Source organism: Eulemur rufifrons, chromosome 24 (genome assembly GCF_041146395.1).
Source record: "Eulemur rufifrons isolate Redbay chromosome 24, OSU_ERuf_1, whole genome shotgun sequence".
Classification (NCBI taxonomy): Eukaryota; Metazoa; Chordata; class Mammalia; order Primates; family Lemuridae; genus Eulemur; species Eulemur rufifrons.
In genome coordinates, this window is record NC_091006.1 from 14,637,463 (window position 1) to 14,661,332 (window position 23,870).

At 55.6% G+C, this 23,870-nt stretch overlaps 2 protein-coding genes across 5 annotated transcripts; both read right to left on the reverse strand.

The window, feature by feature from the left end:
* Positions 1-469: 469 nt before the first annotated feature.
* On the reverse strand, positions 470-19,493 carry U2AF2 (U2 small nuclear RNA auxiliary factor 2). 3 transcript variants are annotated; one of them, XM_069458340.1, is made up of 13 exons: positions 19,268-19,493; positions 18,329-19,133; positions 13,908-14,043; positions 13,047-13,091; positions 12,665-12,768; positions 12,098-12,249; positions 10,683-10,799; positions 9,374-9,512; positions 5,613-5,692; positions 5,411-5,533; positions 5,021-5,119; positions 4,515-4,763; positions 470-1,244 (listed from the first exon to the last, which is right to left on the reverse strand). In XM_069458340.1, exons 2-13 carry the CDS (start codon positions 18,375-18,377, stop codon positions 1,110-1,112), a joined length of 1,428 nt encoding a protein of 475 aa, XP_069314441.1. In that variant the 5' UTR covers positions 18,378-19,133; positions 19,268-19,493; the 3' UTR covers positions 470-1,109. The 3 variants fall into 3 exon arrangements, with proteins under 3 accessions (XP_069314441.1, XP_069314443.1, XP_069314442.1); XM_069458342.1 differs by having other exon boundaries at positions 5,033-5,119; positions 19,268-19,462; XM_069458341.1 differs by having other exon boundaries at positions 18,329-19,493.
* A 798-nt stretch (positions 19,494-20,291) lies between these two features.
* CCDC106 (coiled-coil domain containing 106) lies at positions 20,292-23,870 on the reverse strand. Of its 2 annotated transcripts, XM_069458110.1 has the most exons (5): positions 23,840-23,870; positions 23,588-23,695; positions 23,314-23,490; positions 21,355-21,567; positions 20,292-20,818 (listed from the first exon to the last, which is right to left on the reverse strand). In XM_069458110.1, the coding sequence occupies exons 1-5, from the start codon at positions 23,868-23,870 to the stop codon at positions 20,502-20,504; spliced, it is 846 nt and encodes a 281-aa protein (XP_069314211.1). In that variant the 3' UTR covers positions 20,292-20,501. The 2 variants fall into 2 exon arrangements, with proteins under 2 accessions (XP_069314211.1, XP_069314212.1); XM_069458111.1 differs by lacking the exon at positions 23,588-23,695.

Sequence of the window (23,870 nt, forward strand, 5' to 3'; positions counted from 1 at the left end):
GCAGCGCGCCCCGCCCGCCGCGCCGCGCCTGGCCCCAGCGGGCCTCACTTCAGCTGCCAAGCCCGCCCGGGCCGCATCACTTCCGGCGCGCAGACGGCTGTTGTAAGGCACTCCTTACGTCACTTCCGCCAGGCACTGAGGCTCCGCGGACGTGCCAGACAGACTCGTTTGGCCACTGAAGGGAGGCGGGAACCAGAGACCCTGGCCTGCGCACGCCACGCCTGCCCCGCGCGGCGGCTCCAGGGCCCGCAAGGCCATCCTCCCTCCCCTCGGCAGAGGGAGCCCACCCCAGAGCCCCACGCCCTCAAGGACCCTGCGCCACAGAGACCCCCCAAGAGCAGGTGCGCAGGCACGGGATGTCCCTGGGGTGCCCAAAGTACTAGCCAAGGCCCGCAGTTTGCCAAAGAAAACCGCCCACCCAGAACCGAAAGGGAGAGGGGTCGGACACAATGGACACAGAGCAGTCCCATAAAGTAAAATACAACAAAATGTTTAATGAGCAAATTCGTCTTAGCAAATATGAAACTGCCACAGAGAGTAGGAGAGGGACAGGAGCCACGGGACTAGGAGCAGGTCGGGGGAAGACTAAAGAGGAGAGAATCAACTATGTAAGAAACCAGGGAGGGAGGGTCAGAGAGGACCAGAGGCCAGAGGAATGGAGCTGTGGTCCTGGTGTGGGGGAGAGGGCAGGGCACTGAGGGCCGGACAACAAAATTCAAAATAGTTTGGCCATAAAATATAAACACGCTATATTCCTACCATGGGGAAGAGGAGAAGGGGGTACAAAGGAGAAGGAGAGGCTGTTTTGGGAGGGGCTATGGGGGTCCTACCCCACCCTGCTGTGCACCCCGTCCCCATCTCAACCCCTTCCCTCTGTGTCTGTGTGGGTGCGTGTGTCTGAGTGGGCCTGTGTGCGCACTTCCCCAGTCCCCTCCCTGCCCTAACCCCCCAACCCCCCACCCCCCACCCTTAATTGCTGCCATTCCAGTTACTGCCGGCTGTCATTCGGCTGTCACTCCTCTGCCCATCATCTTCAGAGGGGGAAAAGGGGGGGCGGGAGGGGGGAGGAGCCCCCAGCCAGCCCTGCCCCCACCCTCCCCCACCCGCCTCTACCAGAAGTCCCGGCGGTGGTAAGAGTCGGGGTCACAGTATTTTGTGACAACCACTCTGTTGGCGAACTTGCGGCCCGTCAGGCCCTGCATGGCTTTCTGGCAGTCAAACACAGAGGTGAACTCCACAAAGATCTGTGGGGAACAAGAGGCAAGTTTGTGAACAAGGCTCACTCCCAGCAACCAGCCAACATCCATCCAAGCCCAGGACTAAAGAGGGAAAGGCGACCTCAACACAGGCTTCAGAAAAGGACCCTTAGCGCAGGTTTGGCAGAGTTCACGCAAACATCCTCCAGGATGAAAGAACAAGAGCACAGATAAGAGAACAGAAACCTAACAGGCATGGAGAGAACAGAAGCTTGCCTGAGGCACACAGGGCAAGTTAGTGGTGGGAGACAGAGGCAAGCTCCCAAGAGAAGAGAGGGGCCGCTTGTGTTGAATATCATTCTGCAGCCACCACAGCAGGTACTTCTGAACCCACCCCAAGGGCCATGCTCTCCCCAGACAACAGATGAGGATGGGAAGCTCAGGAATTAGGATTCAAGCCCATGTTGAATAGAGACGAGGGAAACTTAATTTGAACCTTGATCTATTCAAGCTTCTAATCCTGCTTGAACCACCAGTTTATGGGAAAACGGAGAAAGGGAAGGATACAATGAGCCTACTTAAATATGGGATTTCATACAACAAATGACTCTATTTCTTCAACAAATAAAATGGCTTACAAAAAAAGGGAACTAATAAATTGGAAGAAATTTTGTAAACAAATTTGAAGCGGGGACATTGGAAGCTAACTGTAAAAAGTACATTTTTGAGACAGTAAATTTGAACATGGATTAGGTATACAATAAGGAATTAATGTTAATTTTATAATATAATAATGGTATTGTGGTTTTACTAAAATTTTTAAAAAAGGTTCTCCAGTTAGAGCTATAGTTCTCAACCAGGGGCAAATGTGCCCCAAGGGGACATTAAGCAAAGTCTGGAGATACTTTAGATTGTCACAAAGACGGGTGTAGCGGTTCTGCATCTAGTGGGAAGAGGTTGGGGATAAGCTAAACATCCTGCAATGCACAGCACAGACCCCCACAGCAAAGCGTTAACCCCAAATGTAAGTAGTTGAAAAATTAGAGAAATATACCTAAGTATCTCAGGTGAAATATATCTGAGATATGCGTTAAAATACTCCAGCAAAAAGGCGGGAAATAAGATGAAGATAGAAACTAAGAACAAAATATCAATGACTTAGAAGCTGGGTGATGGAGCACTATATCAATAATATTACTACATATACTATAATACAAATAATATATCACTATTACGGTCTCTGCTTTTTAAGCATGTTTAAAAAGATTCATAATAAAAAGCGTAAGAGCAAAACAGGAATAGGATGCAATAAATTTTAAAAAGTAAAATAGGTCCTCTGATACCAATGCCAGGGTCTCTCCACCCATTCTTCCCAAGAAGTGTTCACTCAGCCCCTGTTTCACCAGGGTCTATCCCAGAGCAAAGGAAAGCAGGGGTTGGGGGGAGCTCCAGAAAGAGGAAAAGACAGTAGATGCTGCCGTGACCCTCCCTCCTCACACCCCCTCCCCCGGCCCTCTGCCCACTCACAACCCTGTGTTCTTTCCACCTCTCGAGCCACCACCTTCCCACCCAGCCCTGTCTCCCGGGCAAGCTCATGCAGTCCAACATCCAAATCAAGGTCGGTCTCTCAATGACATCAGAGTTTCCATCAGCCCTTATGCTAGGAACACAGATCTGTCCACCTAATTGCTTCCTAGACATCTCTACCGAGTGTCTCAGAAACCCCAAAGCCAGGTGGCCCCACTTTGACCTCCCCCCCCCCAAACCGTTCATCACCCTTGCATGTCACTTGCCATTCCCCGGTCATGGAGCTGCCACTCTTGAGCATCTCACTGATCTCCCTTGCCCTCCCAGCAGACCCAAACCAATCACACCCAGGGCACTTTACAGGCTCATGTCTCAAATCTGTCAACTTCTCTCCATCCCTGCTATTACTTTAAATCAAGTCACCATCTTTCACCCAGATTATTCCAAAAGACCTCCCTCGTCCATCTTCCAAACCACCAAAATCACCTAAAAAATATGAGCACAGCCCTATTCTCTCCTTTAAAAACCAACTACTCCAGGGAGAAGCCACAAGGTACCCTGACCCTTCCACAGCAGACACCTCGACACCATGCACTGCCTGGAGATATTGATGGTCTTGAGGAGCCCATACTTCCTGCACTCCCCTCGTCATGAATTAACAAGGCCCTTCCCAAGCTGGCCCTGCAGAGCCAGCGTCCTCTCTGGCAAAACCTGCTCTCCCACCACCTAGGCAGCACTAACTCTACCAGCTCCTGGCCAGCCCCAGATGCCCACAGCCGCCCCTCAGCCCTCCCCCTGCTCAACCACATCCCACCCTGCAGGGCTCAGCTGGGCAGGGCCAGGGTAAGTGCCAGGTCTGTGCCCACCCCCATCCCCCGCCTCCTTATGATAAGGAGCCATCTCTATCTGCCAGCTTCCTTCCCATCTCACTGAGACCCACACGGCCCCCCAGGTCCTCCTCAACCTTCCCCACCATCTTCCTCACCCATTCACTGCCTCTCTTAACCCTGACCCCCCCTGTCTAAAGACCGCACCATGGAATCCTGGCCCAACTACTCCAGGTGGCACATGTGCCAGGCTCACAGCCGTGTTCCCAAAACTGCTGCTGCTCAAGGGCAGGAAGGGCTTCTGTTCACTGCTGAACCCTCAGCACCGAGATCAGAGCCTGCCCACAGCAGGAATTTCATAAATACACCCAGCAATGGATGAAAGAACAGTTCACGGGCCTCACCGCCACCTCACGAGGAGGATGACAAGAGGTAATTACACCCAGCACAACACCAGAGGCAGTCAGACTTGGCTCAGAAATCAGACCGCAAGCACCTGAAACCTGCCTATGTGACCTATCAGCTCTGTGCCTCAGCTCCTCTCACAAAGGGGCCTAGTAGCTACTGGGAGAACTCGGGCCGGTACAGGCACAGCCTCAGGAGAGCACCTGGCTAACAGGAGACACCAGCAGGTGTGGCCATGACTATTTCGAGGATTTCTCCCCCACTTCACAGACAAGGCAAATCCACTTGCACAAAGTCACATAACAACAGAGAGGCAAAGCCAAGTTTTGACACTAGTTGCTTCTCAGCCACAACAGCTGTGTCCCCAGCTTCTGTCTCACCTGTGGGCCCTAGGACCCCACTAGGCCACACACCTCTCTGGGTCACCAACATCTCCCACAGACAGGCCTGAGGGGGCACTCGAGGGTGGTGTGTGTACATGTGTGTACCTTAAGACGGAGGGAGAGAGAGAGGAAAAGAGAGGGAGGAGGAACATGTGCCAAGCCCAGAGTGCCCTGACCTTTCCACAGCCGGGCACCTCGACGCCATCCACGGGCCGGGGAATCTCAATGGACTTGACAAGCCCGTACTTGCTGCACTCGTCTCGCACGTCCTCCACAATCTCCTCATACTCCTCGTCATCCAACAGCTCCTCGGGCAGCACCATGTTCATGAGGCACAGGACCTCAGTCGGGTGGCCACCCATCTGCACCTGGGAACTCATCAGGCCTGGCACTTGCAGGGTCACAGGCGTCTGATTGATAGTGCTCTGTGGGGCAGGGGGCAGAGGCGTCACAGGGGGCCCTGACCCAGCCTCCCTCTGCTCAAGCCTGTGCCCCTCAGACTTCCACCTGGGGAAAGGCCATCCCCTCCACTTGACCACCCCCGTCACACTGCCCCCCAGGGATGTACTCAATGCCCCTCAAATCTCCTCCCATGAAAGCTGGGGCAGAGCTCAGAAGAACCTGCCCCCAGCCAGCCCCTTCCCACCCCCAGGGTCCCTCTAGCCAATGGAAGATGACGTGCCGGGGGGCTCACCAGCGTGGCATTCTTGGCTCCCACACTCGCCCTCTGGACAAGCAGCTTCTTATCCCCCAGCTGCATCCCATTCAGCCCTGCGATGGCCTGCGTTTGGAGGATGAGGGGCGGGAGGGGATGCAGGGGAGAGGTGGGGTCAGGACCCAGAGCCCGACACCTCCCCTCAAGCCGGGGCATTGGTGGGGAAGAGGGGAAGGCAAAGGGGTTAAGAGCTTGGAAAGAGCCAAAACCAAGGGCAAGGGGAAGAGCCCCATACACAGGACACTGCTTCAGGCTGGCCACCTCCCGCCCCATCCCAAGGAAGGGAAACCTCGGCTTGGAAACAGCGCAGGGCAGGGAAGGGCAGACGCGGCAAGTGGGCAGGGACCCGGGACTCACCTGATCTGTGACGTTGATGTCCACGTACTCACAGAAGGCGTAGCCCTTGGAGAGCCCCGTGGCACTGTCCTTGACCAGGTTGAAGGCCTTGAGAGGCCCAAACGATGTCAGCAACTCTTTCACCTGCAGCAGGCCAAGAATCTCTCAGGGCTGGATGGGCACCGGGGTTGGGGAGCGACTGGGAAGAAGGCAGGGGCCTTACCTGATCATCATTCAGGTAGTTGGGTAAGCCCCCGATGAATAGCTTGTGTGCAGAGTCAGGGACCACAGTAGACACAACCCCTAATGGCAGATGGGAAAAAAGAACTTCAATTCCAATAGAAGGTCACATCCCAGAAGCCCAGGGGAAGATCTACAGGGTGAGCTTCTCACTGGCAGACCAGGACACTCCCCACCTGAGGTGGGTAGGAGGGACTGCACACCCACCCTCCCTTCCCCATTCTGAGAGGAGGAGACGAGGGCAATGGCACACCACGGCTCCTCCATCAGAGAATGCACTGTATCTCCCAGACCTGTCCAGACTCAGAGGAACCTCAAAACAGAGGCATCCCCCAGAACACCAAGGGCACAAAGACCTGCATTCACACACCTATCTGCTGCATGACGTTGGCAGGTCACCTTCACTCTGAGCCTGCTGGTAAGTCACGATACCCTAGACCCCTTCCTCACCCCTCAGGTGCCTTTCGCCAACAACCACCCAGGTAAGTCTCCCTATTAAATCTCTCAGTCCTTTCCCTTCACAGCAGTCAGTTCATCTGTGCCACTGCAGGGATGGGTCTGCTCTCACAGGGGTGGCATGAGCTCAGAGGCTGCTCAGTGAATGAGCTGCTCAGTGAGTCTCAGAACAGTGTCCCCCGTGTTGGCTGGTATCATCTCAGTGGTGACTGCTGGCCGTGGCTGGGATGCTGGATTCGATGTCCACAAGGGCTGAGATGTCACAGTGTGGTCACACCAGCAGAGTTTAACAGCCCCCAAACCACTGAACTCTGAAACAGACAAGTGCCTGCCACATGGGGACGGTTCACGGTTCAACCTGATCCCCAGGCTTCGCAAATCTACCATTTCATTCTCGGGGCCATCCTGTTAGATGTGAGCTATGTAAGGCCCCAGCACCCATCCAGCCTGACACCCAAGTTCAAGGCCCAGCCCTTGGCCTCCCCTTCCTCTGCAGCCCCTACACCCAGTGGGCGTGGCCCTGTCCTACCTCCATTCTGATCTTGGGTAAGGAACAGATAAGACAGAAAATGAGAAAAAGCCTCAGCAGCTGAGCCGCTGTGCCCCTGAGAGGAAAGGGAGGCAGCACCCCATCCACCCTCCAGGCTCAGATCTGCCCCAGTGCACCCTCTTCCACCACCGACCCCAGCCCGTCTAACCCCACAAAACTGGAGGCACCAACCAAGCCAGCTCCAACCATCAGAGGTGAACCCAGTTGAGTATGGCCACGCAAACCATGGGAGACACAGCTTCTGTGTCACCAGGACAAGCCCAAGTAACCTGGGGACAGGAACAGATACTGAGCACTCGCCATAGGCCAGGGACCATGCCACGCTCCTTCTATCTATTACCACAATGCTCACAAAAGCCCTACCTAAAGTACAAAAGGAATAAACCGAGGTATAGAACGAAGTCACAAAGGCAGAAAAAGGAAGCCTCCAGAACTCACACTCAACCATGACTCTCCACAGGTAGCTGGGCAGGCTACAGGCTCTAACCACTGTGCGTGTCTCAGGAAGTAGCATAGGGCCAAGGGTGGGAGAGTCAGGTTCCCTGCGTTCAAATCCTGGTTGTACCCTATGAGGCTCCAAGGGCCTCAAGCGTCTTCAGCGGTAGAACAGGGAGAACGCTAGTGCCCACAGCACAAGGTGCGTGCATGAGAACAATTCATGCCAAATGTGTATTTAATACCAGGCCTGAGGACAGGCACAAGAGTCCCCACAGCTGGGGTATTTGCTAGACTCCCTGACCACAACAGGGCCAGCCCAGCCCAGACAAGCCCTGGTAAACACTAAGTCAGTGGCATGACCCACTGTTACACAGTGACAAGTTCAAGGGAATCTTCTCAGAGCCTCAGATTCCTCCGCTCATCAATTCCTCCATTTAGCAGGGACATTCCCAGAGTCAGACGGGAAAACAGGGGCAAAGTGACTTTGCAGGAGTCGTACCTCTAAAGGATCCCACATGGAGCAAAAAAAGTGTGGGGCAGAGATGGACTAACCCAGATCCAGCGGGGATCCCGTCCCCACCATCCCAACGCTTTCCTCATCTTTGAGATGGAGAAATGCCCCAACTTCACACGGTGACCAGGCCAGCTCAGCCCCAATGGGCATCCTGAGAGGAGCTCAGCAGCCACAGCTGTCACTGCCATCACTTTGGGCTCAGTCCCTGCCAGAGCACCCTACTACCCTCAGAACAGCTGAGCGCCTTGGCCTGGTAACGGAAGCAACGTTAGGTCCGAAACCTGCCATCCTATCCCCCAGGGCCCACATGTGCCGCACCCCCCTCCCCAGAAAGAGGTGCTGCATTTCCCCAGGTGCAACAGTGGATGAGGTGGTGTAGACAAGCCCGACCGAGAGATGTATGCTGCATCTCTCTTTACAAAAGCAGGTGGGACTTGGGCAGGTTTGGCCCAAGCCCTAATTTCTACCACAAAATTGTCACAGAGGTTAAGAGAAGATCCACGGAGCACACTTAGGACAATACCTGACACACAAGCACCAACAAATGGTGGGCTACTTACATAATTAAAGACGAATTGAAACACCGTGAATTTACCAGGAAGACGCACAAAGGAGATGTTTACAGCTCGATCTCATAAATGCACCCATACGTAAAAAGTCATCAAGCTGAACACTTAAACATTTGAGAGTATGTCAGTATCTATTATACCTCAGGTTTCTGATAAGTTAAAAAACATGCCCTGAATTTACCAAAACTCATGGTAGCAAAGCACTGGAGGCAAGTTGGGGACCAAGCTGAGGTCCTGCACTGACATGGATGTGCCTCCCTCTGAGCCCCTTGTTCCCCACTCCAGGAAGGGGAGAGCCAACATGGTTTCTAACGGGGTCCTCCAATGCGAAGCCTCAGCCGGGAGCACCCAGGCCCTCCGTGTTCCAGGGGCCTGGGCCGTCAGCCTCACTCAGCCAGGCAGCACTTCCCATACCCTCACAGGGCCTCCAACAAACCTAAATCCTCACTTTCACTCCGTCTGCTGCAGGGGTAAGCGAGCTAGTCTGCAGGCTGGATGAGGCCTGCCGCCTGCTTCTGTACAGCCTGCAAGCTTTCCAAAAGAAGACTATTCCAAGGCATGTGGAAAACATACGAAATCCAAATTTCAGCCACCACACACACTAAGGCACACTCACTGAACACAGCCATGCTCATTCACTCAGGTAGCGTCTGTGGCTGCTTTCACACACAGTGAAACAGCTGGCCAAGCCTTGGTCTGCTACATTATCTACCAATCAAAGATGACCCTTAACACAGCTGTAGAGAATGGCCCAGAATATAGGATTCGAGGCAAACGCTGGGAGACAAAAAAATGAGTCAATACCCAGGTGCCAGATCCCACCCCGGGGAGCTTTGCTGACATCTGCTGATGCGCACCAGCACTGACAGACACACACGGAGCCCTCTGGGGTCCCTGAGCTGTGAGGCCTCAAAGCAGAAACATGGCCCAGACCGTAAGCCCCTCACTTCCCCAGCACCTTCGGCCTGGTCCTGGCTCTGCCACGTACAAGCTGTGTGTCCTCAAACAGGTCCCAGCTCACTTCCCTGGGCCCCAGGCACCCCCTCTGCCAGGAGGAGCAGACCCAAATCAGAGGCCTGGGGGAAGCAGGGGGAAGACACATACACTCCAAAGCACCTACCCCACTTCCTAAGCAGCTCCAGCAGGGCTGAAGAAGGGAAGGGTGGGCTATGGAAACAAGGCTGGGGGAGAAGGGGCCTTGACAGAAGCCCACTCACCAGGCACATAGACAGAGGGGTTCTCCGACATGCCAGGCAACGGCTGGTAGTCATGAGGCCTCCGGATCTTCAGTGACTGGCCCTGGAAGATGATGCCATCGAAAGCCATGGCCTGGGTAGTCTCGTCCACGGAGCGGAACTGAATGGAAGAGAAGCATTTGTGAGGGCTAGGGGTCAGGGACTGGTCTACCCCAGGGGCTCTGTGACCAGGATTTCCTCTTTCACTCGTGTGAACAAATACAATGCGCCAGGCCCCGTGCTGGGCACTGGGAGGACAACAGATGTGTCCCTGCTTCTAGGAGTTCACACTCTGGTGTGTTTATAGACACCAGCACTCAACACAAACACACAACTGCAAGCTGTGATAATGCTGAAAAGGGACAAAGTACTGAAAGAGAATGTCACAAGAAAAATCAACTAAATGAGGTGGTGATAGCACTGAAGTCTTTCTGATAAGATGACATTTACGGTTGACATCCAGAGCAACGTGACTCAAAGTGGACCATAATGAGACAGTTGGAGACGGAGCACTTCGAAACCTTTGCAGAAAGCTAACATCACTTCAACATCTTTACTGTATTTTACAAGAGTATTCATCCGCCAGGAGTTGAAAATTAAAAACCAAGGTCCTCAGCACTCCGAGAGGCTGAGACAGGAGAATCGCTTGAGGCCAGGAGTTTTGAGACCAGCCTGGGCAACGTACCAAGACCCTCATCTCCACAAAAATTTTTTTAAAAATTAGTCTGGCATGGTGGCATGCATGTGGAGTCCCAGCTACTGGAGAGGGTGAGGAAGGAGATCACTTGAGCCCAGGAGTTTGAGGCTATAGTGAGCTATGATCACACCACTGTACTCCAGCTTGGGCAAAAGAGCAAGACCCTCATCTCAAAAAACAAACAAATACATAAAATGAAAACCAAAGTCCACCCCCGGTTTCAGAAACACTAACAGGAAACGTTAGTAGCATTAGTTAGCTACAGTAAATAACCCTAGCCAAATCCCGAGATAGGGAAGGTGTGTTCTGGGAAGGCCAGTATGGCCAGAGTGCCTACGACTGGGCCAGAATGGTGTAGACAAGGCTGAAGAGGTCTGCAGAGACCCAAAAGGCCTCCTAAAGCTGCCAGGGAGAACAAAAGGCAGGCAGGAGGTAGCCTCAGATTTGCAGAGCCCCTACAGAGCTCACTCTGGCAACTCTGCAGAGGGGCCCAGTGGGAACAGGCAGCACAAGGAAGCAGGACACACCACAGGACCAAAGGACAGGTCTTCACACCACTTACACTTCCCTGGCCCTGTCACTCTCCCAACTCACCTCCAAAAAGGCAAAATTCTTGTCTTGGTTAATCTGCACAGCCAAGACCGGGTTGCCAGGGGCCTGGGTCAGTCCCCCCAGGCGCATCTGGGCGTTGAAGAAATCCATCATGGCCTCCTGCAGAGGGAATAGGAGACAGGGAGGGGCAGGGGAAGGGAGGAGGAGAGAGGAGGGGGAGGGTGAGAGAGGGAGACACAGAGGGGTTTGGGGTAAGGGGAGAGGGACAAGGGGAGGGCGGAGGGGGAGGGGAAGGAACAGTGGAATATGGGTGGGGGTGTAGAGATCAATAGTAGGAACAAAAGCAAGAGGAAAACGAGAGAAAACGGGAAGGAAGCAGTAGCGAAAGACAGCCAAGGGCAGGAGATGGACAGGTGCAGGGGAGAGCCATGGGGTCCCAAAAAAAATCAGGGGAAAGGAGAAAGATCATTCAAGAAAAGACAGATGGAAACGAAGACAAGAGGGAAAGGAAAAAAAACATGAAACACAGAAAAGATGAGGAGACAGAACACACAGGAAGGAAAGAACACCCAGTGAAGACAGACAGGGAAATGGGGGGCAGTAGAAAAGGAGCAGCAGGCAGGAGCAGAGAGGGCAGAAAGGGAGGTCGAAGGGCGAGAGTGCAGGAGCGGGAAGGGAGGAAGGAGTGTGGGGAGGAAGGGGCAGGGACGGGAGGGGAGGAGAAAAGAGTGATGTGGAGGAATCTGGCCCTGGAGTCCGGGGGCTGGTTTATCAAATGTAGCAAAGTGCAGGTTGAGAAAGTCAGAATGGACCTTACTTGCCTTCGACGATGGTAGCAAACTTTTTGTTGCTACGAGGGATCTCAGCCCCACAATATTTCACTTTAAAGAGAAATGGAAACAACTCTTTGATCTCGGGATTCTCAGGGGGTGCCACGGGAAGGGGTTGGGGAGAGGGATGGGGGAAAGGAGCGGTGGGGAAGGGGAGGTCAGGGGCGATCAAAAATAAAAGAACAGCGACCATGGGAGGCATGTGGGGGAGAGGATGGGGACAGGCGGCAGAGAACGAGAGGCGTGTCAGAAAAAAACTGAGGGGGGGAGCGTGCGTCTGTGTGTGGAGTGTGTGTGTGTGAGTGTGTCCGAGTCTCCCTCTCTGTCTCTCTCCGACACGTAGGTACAACACGTAGGTAGGTACGTTATGTGTGTGCTTGATCCCTGGGTTGCTGGAGGAGGTTAGGGGAGGGGAGACGGGAGAGGGGAAGAGGAGGGAGGGAGAGGGCCACCCCCAGCCCGGCCCGGCCCCTGGCTGGCTCAACTCCATCGGTCCGTCTGGGAGGGGGCCGGGGGGTCTTGCAGGAGCAAAGTCTGACCCGTGCAGGTTGGGGGAGGGAATGGAGGGGAGGGGAGGAACAGGGTAGGGGAGCGAGGGAGAGGGGAGGGGCAGGGGGAGGGCAGTACCTCAGTGATGCCAAAGGGGATGTTGCCCACGTAGAGGCGACGGGCCTGTCTGGTCATCTGGCTCCCGACCACAGGCACCGGCGTTGGGGTCACAGCCAGACCATCAGGGGTCATGGTGGGGAGAAGGGCAGTGGCTGGAATCTGACCCGCAGCTTCAGGAGTGAAAACAGGATTAAACCACATCAGGACAACTATCGTGACCAGAGCTCAAGGACCACCCCTCACACACCCTGAGAACTCTCCCTCCTCAGCTGAAAGCTCTTCAGGCTCTCAGCAGCACCCTCCAGAACCTTCTTCCCAGCATCAGAGGCCACCACCCAGTAACTGCTGCTTCTAAGAAGCCACGTCTCCTAAAAGTGTCCAGATGGAGGCCTCATCCCTCCCTCAACCACAGATGTCCTCAGATCGTGTCCTCCTCCAGAGAACTTCAAAAGGGCAGAGGCCAGAAAACCCAGGGGCATAACCTCCCCAAGCACACACACACACAGGGGAATGAGTGATGGAGAGAATCATGCATGCCCCCGCCCCCTATCCTCCACCCTCTGGAGCAGCCCAGCCGGGGCCTACCTTGCATGGCCTTGTACTGCATTGGGGTGATATGCTCAAAGCCAGGAGGTGGCACGTCCCAATATTTACGGACCTTCTTCTTCTTCTCATGGCGAGGGGAACGACTGGGGAAGGGGGAGGGGAGAGCGGGGCAGGGCAACCTCAGTCTGACCAACAGTGGGCCTGTAAGCCCCTCCCAGGCGCCCCCTCAGCCCCCCACCACATAAGCTCCGCTCTCTCCAGGAGGGAGAAAATCAGGGACAGGGCTGGGCCCAGGCCTGGGGAGGGTGCTGGTTTCAAATGCTTGGGCCAGGGCTGGATGTGGGCAGGGCAGGGGACACAGGATGTGAGGAAGGTGAAGGGAGTGGACGTCAGGGTGGAAGGGGCAGGAAGAGAAGCTCACATCAATCCACCGTGCTCCTCTTTAGCGCCTCTGGTCAAAGGTTTGCTGGGGGGTGGGAGGGAAAGGTATGGGGAGGGGTGACTGGGGACCCTCGTCTTCCCCACACACCACACCTCCCCCGGACACTGAGCCCGAGGGCAGGGCCGAGGTGAACAAGCAGCAAGCAGGCCCCCCTCGGCCCTGCCATTTCCCACCCCCCAACACTCCCACCCCCAGGAAAAAGGAAGTGAGGAAAGCAGGAAGGGGTCAGGACAGACTGCTCTCTAGCTGGAGAAACTGAGATGGGAAGAGGCAGGACTTCCACCCACCTTGCCCTTCCTCACCTAAGGGGGCAGAGAACAGAGAGGGGGACCTAGGGAGGGAAGAGGCATTAGAAAAACAGAAAACAGGCATCCCTGAGCTAGAAAGTAAGCCCAGGCCCCACTCCAAGAACTCCCTTTTCCAGGAAGGCAGGGAAGAAAGAAACTGCAGACAGAGACCAACCCCCTTGAAGACAGTCCCACAGAGAACCACAGAGAGTCGAAAAGAAGAAACAGGACCTCAGAGTCAGGGACAGAGAACAGCCCCTTGTGAAGGAAAAGACAGAATCAATTCCCAGTATCCAGATAAAAAACCCTATTGCCCCCAGCAACCCACCAGCACTACCAACAAAGAAAATGAAAGAAATCACAGAAACAGGGAAAAAACAGAATTCAAGACAGACCAAGCAACAGATCCCTCCCCCAGACATACACAAAGAAAGAATGAGCCACAGAGGGCCCAGGACCAGACACACACAGGCCACCAACTGAGCACAGTCATGGGCTAGCTGACACCCCCAACTCCCAGGCTGGCCCAGCTGTGGACCCCAAGCCCTGGTACCTTCGTCGCCGCCTGTCCCGGGAGGCGCTCCGCTGGTCCCGGTTGCGCCGATCCCGGCTCCGGCTCCGGCGTTTGCGGTCCCGGCTTCGAGAGCGGCTGTGGCTGCGCTTCCTGTGCCGGTTCTCCTTGTCCCGCTCTGGGCAAGGGTGAGAGGAGGGAGAAAGGATGAGCAGAGGAAGGGCGTGGGCCCAGCCCACCCTGCACGCTGGTGGCTATGCCCGAGCCCCAGGGAGGCCACCCCCAAAGGAAAGGGATTTTGATGGAGGAAGGGATGTAACAGGCCTCCTGGGTCCACAAGCGAGTCCAGGGACTCAGGAGACCAGGGGAACGGGGCCTGCAATGCCCCCGGGGTGTAAGATACCTGAGGATGCTCAGGAGGAGCTGGGGAGCCAGAGAAGACAGAGGAGGCTGGCTCCTGGTCCCCCTCGAGGGCTGAGGGGCCTGACCCCAGGGTCGTCCCTGAGAGGGGCAGGGCTAGAGGCTGGGGAATCAAGAGACCCAATGATGTTTTCCTGAAGGGACCCAGTGACCCCTCAGGAAAGACCTCTGCAACTAGCTGGCACCCCCAGCCCCACCATCAGGCCCAGGGGTCAGGTGCCAGGCACGATCTGATATCCCCAGGAAGCAGGGAAACTCAACCCATCCCTTCCCAAGCAGGTAAATTATACAGGAGCACCCTCCCCCAGGGAGGGGCCTCTTTCTGAATTTGCAGACTGCAGGGAAGATGCCCCACCCTGCTTCAGCAGGTCAGAGGAGTTTGCCCCAGCCACACTTGAATCCCAACCATCTAATCCTCCCTGCCTCACTCACCCCCTCAAAGCCAAGTACAGGAGGGGGTAGTAGAGTAGGATTTTTTCCCTAAACCCCTCTCATTTGCCTCCAAGGCGGCCACAAGGAAGGGAGCCTTGCTAGCAAAACCATAGAAACCTCTACTCCCACCAGACACTTCACCCTCTGAAGAAGGGAGATGGACCCTTACAGGGAGAGAATAAACCATGAGAACTGGGGGTGTTCATGAGCACCATCGTACGTATTTCCCTAATTTAAAGACACCTGATTTCTCAACTATCCATCAGGAACACACAGGCAAAAAAAAAAAAAAAAAAAAGATAAACACATTAATGTGCTCACGTAGTTTAACATGTAACTCCTAAGAGTGGTGATCTCTAGGGACAAGAGGAGGAAAAGGCAGTGAGGAGGTGTCAAAGCACACTTTAGCTTCACTCATATTTTATTTCATGTATTTTTCTGATGCAACGTGAACTTTTTGTAAACGCATCTCAATTCCATAACCACTAACACTCAAGAAAAATATGCACCCAGAAGAGAAAATAACTTAGTAACAAACACTGAGATGCTTCTTACAACTGAAATCTGTACTAAATAGTTTTATTTATACTTAATCCTCACTACTGCTTTGGAAAAACACTGCTGGGGGCTCACATAATAGATAAAAAAAACTGAGGCACAGAGAGCTCACAACTTTTCCAAGGCCCAACAGCTAAGAAACAGTGAAGCCTGAATTTAAACATTGTAATTTTAGTGAGTTAAGCACCAGGCTATACTCCTGAACGTGGCAGAACACTCCAGAGTCTGAGTGGAGCCACTAATGACAATGGAATTGTCTCCTAGAAGGCCCCCCCAAAAGAAACCAAAGACTAGGATGGCAAGAATCGGCAAGCCAGATCAGCAGTGTAGTGGGGTAAGCACACAGGCACGGCACTGGGCAGAGAGCGCTGGCTCCACACTTGTAAGATGAGCAGACTGTGAGTCCCAAGGGCCTTTCCTGCTGCTAAGGCTCTGAAACAGACAAGCAAGCAGCGAGAGACCCACAGAGGCAATGATGCCCACTGGGTGCCTGAAACACAGACAAGGCAATTCCCTGTAGACACAGGTAGCTAACAAATGGACTGAAGCCAAGAGTTGCAGGGAGGCTGGCCTGCAGAGGCAAAGACCCACAGACAAGGTGACACATGGACAGAGCTTCCCCTATGGCAAGAACCCTCTCCCACACTGATGCTGCAAAGATAAGAACAGAGAGGGAGCTTCATTTGCTGTGTTGTGGTAACCTTGTAGGAGCACCTCCACCAACCCAGGAGCCCTGCCAGGTGTCAGGACCTGGCTTCTCAGAACCAGAGGGGAAAACCTGGGAGAACCAGAGCAACATTATCTGAAAGAGCCTCGAAGAACAGCTCAATCAGCTCCACTTTGCATTCCAAAACAGTTGAACTTGGCCTTGCAACCAGACACAAATGAGAATCAGTAACAATGTTTCTGCTTACCAACTGTATAAAACCACGCAACAGTAACAACCTTTAAGATTTGTATTTTTTTTTCTTTGAACAAAGGGTCACCACATCTACTCTACCCAGATGTTGGAAGGACTTGCCAGAATAACGTTTGGAAAGCACATTTCCCTGCCCTTCTCCAACTCTGACGTCATCTCTATGTGTGCCGAAAACTTGCCTTTCTACTTCCTCTCTAAGCATGGGATTTCACAATATCACTTATTAGACACTTAGTGTATGCCAAGCCACACACTTTAGATGTTATTCCATTTAATATCAGCTCTGCCTCTGACCAGCTGAAATATGGAAAGTTTTTAAATTTTCTGAGCCCTCAGTTTCCTCCCCATAAAGGCATGGAAACCATTCTGGCTTCAGAAGGCTGTTACAAGGATCTACTTAGAAAAACCATGCTTAAGTCAGAGGAAGTGGCGCACACCGGTCATGCTGGCTATTCATTCGGGAGGCTGAAGTGGGAAGATCCCTTGAGCCCACAAGTTCCAGACCAGCCTGAGCCAAATAGTGAAACCCCCATCTCCCAACTCCAAAAAAAAAAAAAAAACCAAAAAAAAGGAAGGAGAGAGAGAAACCATGCTAAGAGCAACGTGCCCCTCTTGTGGCACATGGTAAGCACTCAGAGTATCACTGCCACTGTCATTAATACCACCTATGTTAATCCTCTTAAAAACCCAATGACAAAAGAATAATGATGGTCAATCTGCAGATGGAAAAAAACCAAGCTATAAAGGTACTGCAGTAACACAGCTACTAGGCAACAAAGTGTGTATTTGAACCCAGATGTACTCAACTCCAAAGACCATACTCTTAGGCAGTACATAAATCACCTAAGACAGAATCAGACATACCTTGGGCACTCAGTAGATGTTATTTCTTCCCCAGGAACTGTTTACTAATTCAGCCAGCCACTGCCCTACACAACTCCAGCCTGGGTTCAAAGGAGAATTCAAGAGCCCTCATTCCATCCTCAAACTCCAGCTAGAAACACGGATCTTAAGCTAAGCTTCAATATTTAAGACTGAGGTCCCCAACCTTCCCTACTCCTAAGTTTCCTCATTCTCAAACCAAAATACAAAGACAAGAAAGAATTTTAAAACATCTAACGACTCTCCCAGTTCTAATACTTTTGGAGTCCCTAACAGATCAGCACTAGCATGGCCTTGGGCTTTGTTCTGACCCACCACAATCCTAGACACCACACAAGGGGTATCTGCATCCCATCTTCGGCATAAGTATTCAACTGGGCCAGATCCCTTTTCCTCAAGCAGAGCCTCTATTCTCCTATCTCTACGTTGATAAGAATCATAAGGCTGAGTCTAGGAGCTCTGAGTTTGGGATTGGACAGGACTTGGGTTTGTCAAGTTAGGGAGATGTGGGGGAGCAAACACTCCATATAGTGACTGCTGGGAACGTCAAAAGCCCCGTGTATGCAGGATGTATGCGTGCGGGACACTCAAAAGAATGCAGATGGTTCTCTTTTACGACTGTACAGGCGTCCAACACGTGTATCTGAGGCGCCCCACGACCAGTGGCTGGGGCACAAACGCACTGGAGGGAGAATTCACAGGAAATCAGCAGAAAGAAAAAGGGGTGCGAGGGACGCACGACCTCCACGCGCGCCCCTCGAGACGGTTCTGCCATCATCCACGTGAAGGAGGGTGGCCCATCCTCACAACCACCATTTTGGAAACAAAGGGGGCGTGGAGACGGGGGCCGACGGCCCAACCGGAAGCGGAAGTGCCAAGGCAGCGGGAGAAAAAGGGATTACGGGACCTAATATAATCTCCTTTACACCGAAAAGGAGCAAAGAAAAAAGTTCGCGTCGAGGTATGTGGCACGCTCGCGGCGCGTCCCCCGCGCCGCCTCGGCCGGGACCACGTGGGGCGCGCAGACGCGCGGCGCGCGCATGCGCCACGGGCCCGCGCCCTGCCGCCCCCTTCCCTTCGCCGCGCGCGCGACGGAACGCCAGATCACGTGAGCAAGGCGCGCGCCACGGAACCGGGGTGGGGGGGGGCACCGCGCAGCACAGAGAGGGGAAGCGAGGGGGAAAATGGCGGGGGGCAAAGAGCGACGTGGGGAGCCGCCCGCACCGCCGCATCGCGACCCCGTCGCCCTCACCTTGTTTATTCTCGTTGAGCTGCCGCTCGAACTCGTCGAAGTCCGACATGCTGAGGCGGCCGCGTAGGGCCCTGTGCAGCTCTCGCCTCGCCTTGCCGCCCGCCCGCTCTGGCCGCTTCGGCTACTTCCGCCGCTGGCTTCGGCTACTTCCGGCCGCCGCCGGCGCTTCGCCGCCTTCTACCTAATCAAGCCCCCGGCAGCCCGCCCCGCCCCGCCCAGGCTCCGCCCCCTCTCCCCACCCGCCCCCTCCGCGAGCTGCCCCTGTCCCCCCCGAGCCTGGCTTCGAAGCACGTCGGCTATTTCCGGAGAGTGGCTGAAAAGGTCGGCCGGCGCGGCTTCGGCTGCTTCCGAAAACACCCGAAGCGAGGGTTTTGCCGGCTTCCCAGGTCTCCGTAACTTTTCGGAGATCAGCTCCTCAACGTTCGGAGGTTTCTGCGGGTCCTCGCGTTCCTCCGCGCCCAGCCCCCTCTAAAGGTTCGGCGTCTTCTGACAATTCAAACCGCCCCAGTCTGTGGCTTCTTCCGCAGACTCGCCCCGCCTTCTCCGCCGGCCCTGTCCAAGCAATCGTCCACTTCCGACAAGCCTAACCGTCCCGGACTTCGGCCCCTGCCGAAGGTTTCCGGTGCTCGCCCTCGGGTCCCTCCAGAGATTACGCTCGATTCCAAGATTCGGCTCTTTCCGGAGATTCCACTCGTTCACTCCTCCCCTGTCGGAGAACTTCGGCTTCTTCCGCCACCGCTTCGTAAAGGCCTCACTGACGGGGAACAGCTTCGGCTTTTTCCGTCGGCGCTTCGGCTCCTTCCGGCTTCGGGAACAGAAAAGGGAGGGAGGACGGAGGCAAGATGGGTCAGGGAAAAGGATACAGAAAAGGGGGCGGGGTCCCGGCTCTCGGCACCTGGCTCTCGGGGTGGGGAGAATGGAAAGAAAAGAAGGGCCAACCTGGAGGAGGACCTGAGAAGGTTGCGTGAGGCAAAAGCAGCCAGCGAGCGAAGGGTGCGCGCGGCCGATGCGGAGGTTGGCAGCGCGGCTTTGTGCGCCTGCGCGGGGTGGAAGCTAGGAGCTGAAATGGACTTCTGCGCCTGCGTAGAAATCTGTCCCCGGCGAGGTTCCTCACCGCTCCAGTAAGGAGGGGGACGGGTTCCAGAGTCCACAGTGCGCGTGCGCGAGATTTTCCCTTCCCGGAGGGAAGGTACTGCATTCCTTACCGTTGGGCAAGGCCGCCCTCTCCTGGTTGCCTTGGTAGCCGCGTGACGGGTACGCTTGTCTCTCCCGCCGCGCAGGCGCAGGAGACGGTTGGAAATACTACGTCCGATAAAATACTATCTCCTTACCGCCCCCTGGCGGGCAGGCGGAACCGTCCGCCCAGACAGCCGCTGGTCCCCGCGGTGGCCGCGGCTGGAGGTCATTGAGTCCCGCCTCCTGCCGCTCCGCCGCTTCTCGGGAGAGCCCAGCCAGGTGTGTCCACACTTCTCTTCCAGAGCTCTGCCCCCTCCGAGTTTCCTGGGGCACAGCTGCTTCTCCCCCTCCCACCTCTGCCTCCAGGGGGCTAATTACACCCTGTCCTCCCCAACCTTCCCGCTTCCCGCCTGACCGCCGCTCCCTGGAACCAGCTCACCAGCCCTGTCACCATCTCCGTGGCGACAGCCGCCCCCTTCCAGGCACGTCCCCCTCCTAGGAAGAGGCTGAGGCCCAGTTTATTCCAAATTTTTATGTCTCTTTTTTAATTTAAATTCTCTGAATAATTCTCTGTCTCACGTGGAATGGGAGTGGTCCGTCCGGGAATGTGGGTGGGCAGCTCCTGGCAGGGGAACAGGCGGGCCAGCCTCTCCCGGGGCCCGGGGCATACACAGACTCCCCCGCAGAGAGGGGCACCCAGCCAGCCGGCGTTCTTGGGAGCGAGGGGCCCGGCGAGGGCAGGGCTGGCGCGGCCCGCGTGGCGGGGAACGCCGTGTTTAGGAAGGGGAGGCGGCTCTGGGGAGCCTAGCCGAGGGGGACCCCTCCCACAGAGGAATGAGGAGGATGCTAGGACGGCGGGGGAGAGGGGACAGGTCTATATACAAGGGGCCCCGGGGTGGGAGTGGGGGCCTGCGGGAGGAGGAAGAGCGCGCGCAGAGACGCCGCCTGCCCCGGGAGGCCCCTTGCGGAGCGCCCGGCTCGTGCACCCGGGCCGGCATCACCGCTTGAAGCGGTAGGTGATGGGGAGCAGCAGCTTGCTCTTCTTGAGCGCCTGCACCTTCTTGAGCGTCTCGTCGTCCAGGGCCAGGAAGCAGCGGCGGGAGTACTCGAGCAGGCGCTCTTTGGAGGGGTCGAACTCTCCCACCTCGGCCAGCTTCTCTGGGGCCACGATGAGCAGCTCGGCGATGGGCGTGGTCAGCGCCACCGTGTTGCGGTCCACGCGGTGGTGCTCGAAGGCCCGTGACATGCTTTTTAGCTTCTGGAAGGTGCCCAGGATCTTCTTGTAGCGGCAGAGAACCCCGTCCGCGTCCTTCACTGCGGAGCCCGGGGTGGGGGGCACAGAGGGAAGGAATGGGCACGGGGAGGGAAGGGCCAAGGCCGGGACGGATGAGGAGTCCAGTCCAGGAAGGCATGGAGAACAACACAGAAAACAGGAGGAAGGGGAGACGGGACAAGTGCAGGTGGAGTTCGGGCCAGGGGGAAATTGAAGGTAGGCCCAGAGAGGATGAGGAGAGAAATGAGCAGAGACTGGGTTAAACCACCTGAGCCACAGCCCCCTCCCTCCCCGCCCAGTCAGGTAGCTTCCAGCGCCCTCCTCTTTTTCACTGATGAGGAAACTTAGACTCAGGAAGAGTAAGGAAGTGCCCAAGGTAGCCCTGCTGGTGAGGGTGACCCAAGATGTAAGGAAGGTAAACCCGGGACCACACGTGGATGGGGGGCAGCGGAGCCAGGTCTGGTCTTTTCACAGCTAAGGAGGCCAAGGCTTGGAGAGGAGAGGGGACTACTTGAAAGGACACACAGCAGGTCCGTGCACCACACCGCTCAGCGCCCACCCCACGCACCGCGCTCACCCCGCTGCCTCTCCCGGGCCTTGGGCTTCCCCAGGCGCCTTCGGCCGGCGCCTCCCTTCTGCCTCTGCCGCCGCCTCTCGCTGGCGCTGCCTTCTTCCGACGCTCCGCTGAGGGAGGAGGCTGCTGACTCCAGGTCAGAGGCCTCGCCCCCAGCCCCACCCCGGCTGTCCCCCTCCACTCGCCGGGACCCGGGCTTCACCCGGCAGTGGTCCTCTGGGGAGAGAGAGAGAGACACACACACACACACACACACACATGAACTGCGGGACCAGACATCACATCACAGATCTCAGGGGGAAAAGAGGGGGCCTCGGTGCCTGGAGGCCAAGTCCCCAAACTGGAGTCCTCAACGAGATACACGGACAGAGTGCAGTATAGACGCAGGGATGGCTGAAAAAAATAGAACCGGCTGGAGTTTGGGGGAGGCAGTCATGGACAGGAGTTTTCCCAGAGGCCTGGGTTGGTAAGAGATCTAGGGGAGGGGGCCGAGTTGACCAGAACCAGAGATCCCAGGAGGGTCTGTGACTACATGGGGTTCCCATAGTAGGGGAGGGGCTTTCTGGGGACTTGATGAGACCTCCAGAGAGTGGATTCTGGAAACCCAGGAGGCAGGTAAAACCTTGGCTGGGTGGTGTGGCAGACCCTGAGATATTGGGGGCTCTGGGTCTGGCAGACTGGGGAAGGTGACCACTTCTGCCTGGATGGAGGGAGCCAGCTGAGGCTCAGACTCAGTCCTCCAAAAGGTGAGTTAGGAGACAGGTCTGGTGTTGGGGTCCCCACTGAGAAAATCCAGAGGCCCTGGGGCCCAAACACTGGGGGAAGAGGGCAAGTTGCCCAGGATGGAACCATCAGAGTGAAGAGATGGTGCTAGGTGGTGGTGACCCAGGCTCCAGCGCAGAGGAACAGCCAGATATCTAGAGGCTGGGGTCCCTGGTAACTAAAACACCAAGAGACCACAAGCCCCCCCCCCCCCCTTGCCCAGACTTTTGAAGGAAAGCAGTGAATTCACAGAGAGGGATGTGGGAGCTTTTGAGGTGACTTCCCAGCCAGGGAGTTGCAAGGGCCCCACTGGGGCTTCTATGGGGGATGGTCTCCAAGATATGGACTAAAGATCTGGCAAAGGAAAGCCCTGACCACCTGAGGAAGGGGATGAGTGTAGTGCTCAAAATATATTAGCAAGCAGGGCATGGCATCCCACCAATCAGAAGAAAATACTTGCTGTAAACTGGCTTGGCCTTAGGACAGCATGAATATCAGCTGTGGGAGCTCCCTGGGCTGCTATTGGTCAGGAATTATAGCAATGCCAGGTAAGCAGGTGGAGGCTGCCCAGAACTCTGAGGCAGGGTATGGGGGAAAAGAGATGCTGAGATCCCCACCCAAAGAGGTCCCACCAGCGGAGGGGCTGAGTCCAGTGGCAAGGTACTTGATGTCTTTGCTGGGGAAGGAGCATTAATTAGCCAAGGTGTGGGACAGGATGTGGGAAGACAGGGTGTCAAACAGGGCTGGGGGACAAGGCTGGATGCCTGGACTCTTGGTCCTCCAAGACCAGGCTGAGGTGAGGAGCAGGCCCCTGAGGAAACACAAAGGACCAGGGTGGAGATGAGGGAGGCTGCCCCTAGCAGTCAGGAAGAAGGAACATAGACACTCAGGTCCCAAAGTCCCTGAAGGCACCGTGGGCTGAGAAAACAGACTTCAGGGTGCTTTAGGCTGGTGAGATTTGGGGGAGCCAAAATGGAAGGCAGGGGATAGACAGCACCTGGGGATGAGTGACCTTGGACATCAAGCAAGAAGGAAGCTGGGCTTGGGGTCCCCAAAACAGGCAGAGGACTAGCGAAGAGGTTAAGATGCCAGTTCCCCACAGAGCCAGCCGAGCAGTGGGGCTTCAGGCCGGTGGGCGATCTGGGTGCCAGAATGCCCAGGAGTGGGCCAGGGAGGGGACTATATCGGTACCCCTCCTACCTGCATCCATCCGGGCAGAAGAGATGAATTTGTCCAGCTGACACCGCAAGAAGTCCCTCTCTTCCTCCAGGTCCTCTATGCGCTTCTGCAACCAGGAATTCCTCTCCAGGGCCATGTGTAGCTGGGCCTTGACGCTGTTCATTAGGGCTAGGGTGGGGGATGCAGCTTCTGGAGGCTCTGGGGACAGCAGGGAGCAGCAGGGGACACAGGTCACACTCCAGGGCTCTAGTGGCACCCCGCTGGTTCCAGTCCCTCCATGACCCCCTCAGCTCACCCTCGAAGTTTCCCCGAGAGGGGCTTAGACTGTAAAAGATCTGTGAGTCTAGGTGGGGCGCCTCATCGAAGGGGATGGAGATCTCGAAGGCCTCATCATCCTTCTTCACTGGAGAGGAAAGGCCGGGGGTCACCCCAGAGAATTCCCCGGCCTCCTCTGGCCACCCCCAACCACAGCAGCCCTGGGCAGGAGGGGGCAGGGTGGGCAGGTTACATTGGGACAAGGGTAGGGAAGGGGACCCAGCTTCCTCACTTGTCCGCCTCCGGTTGTTTCGGTCATTCAT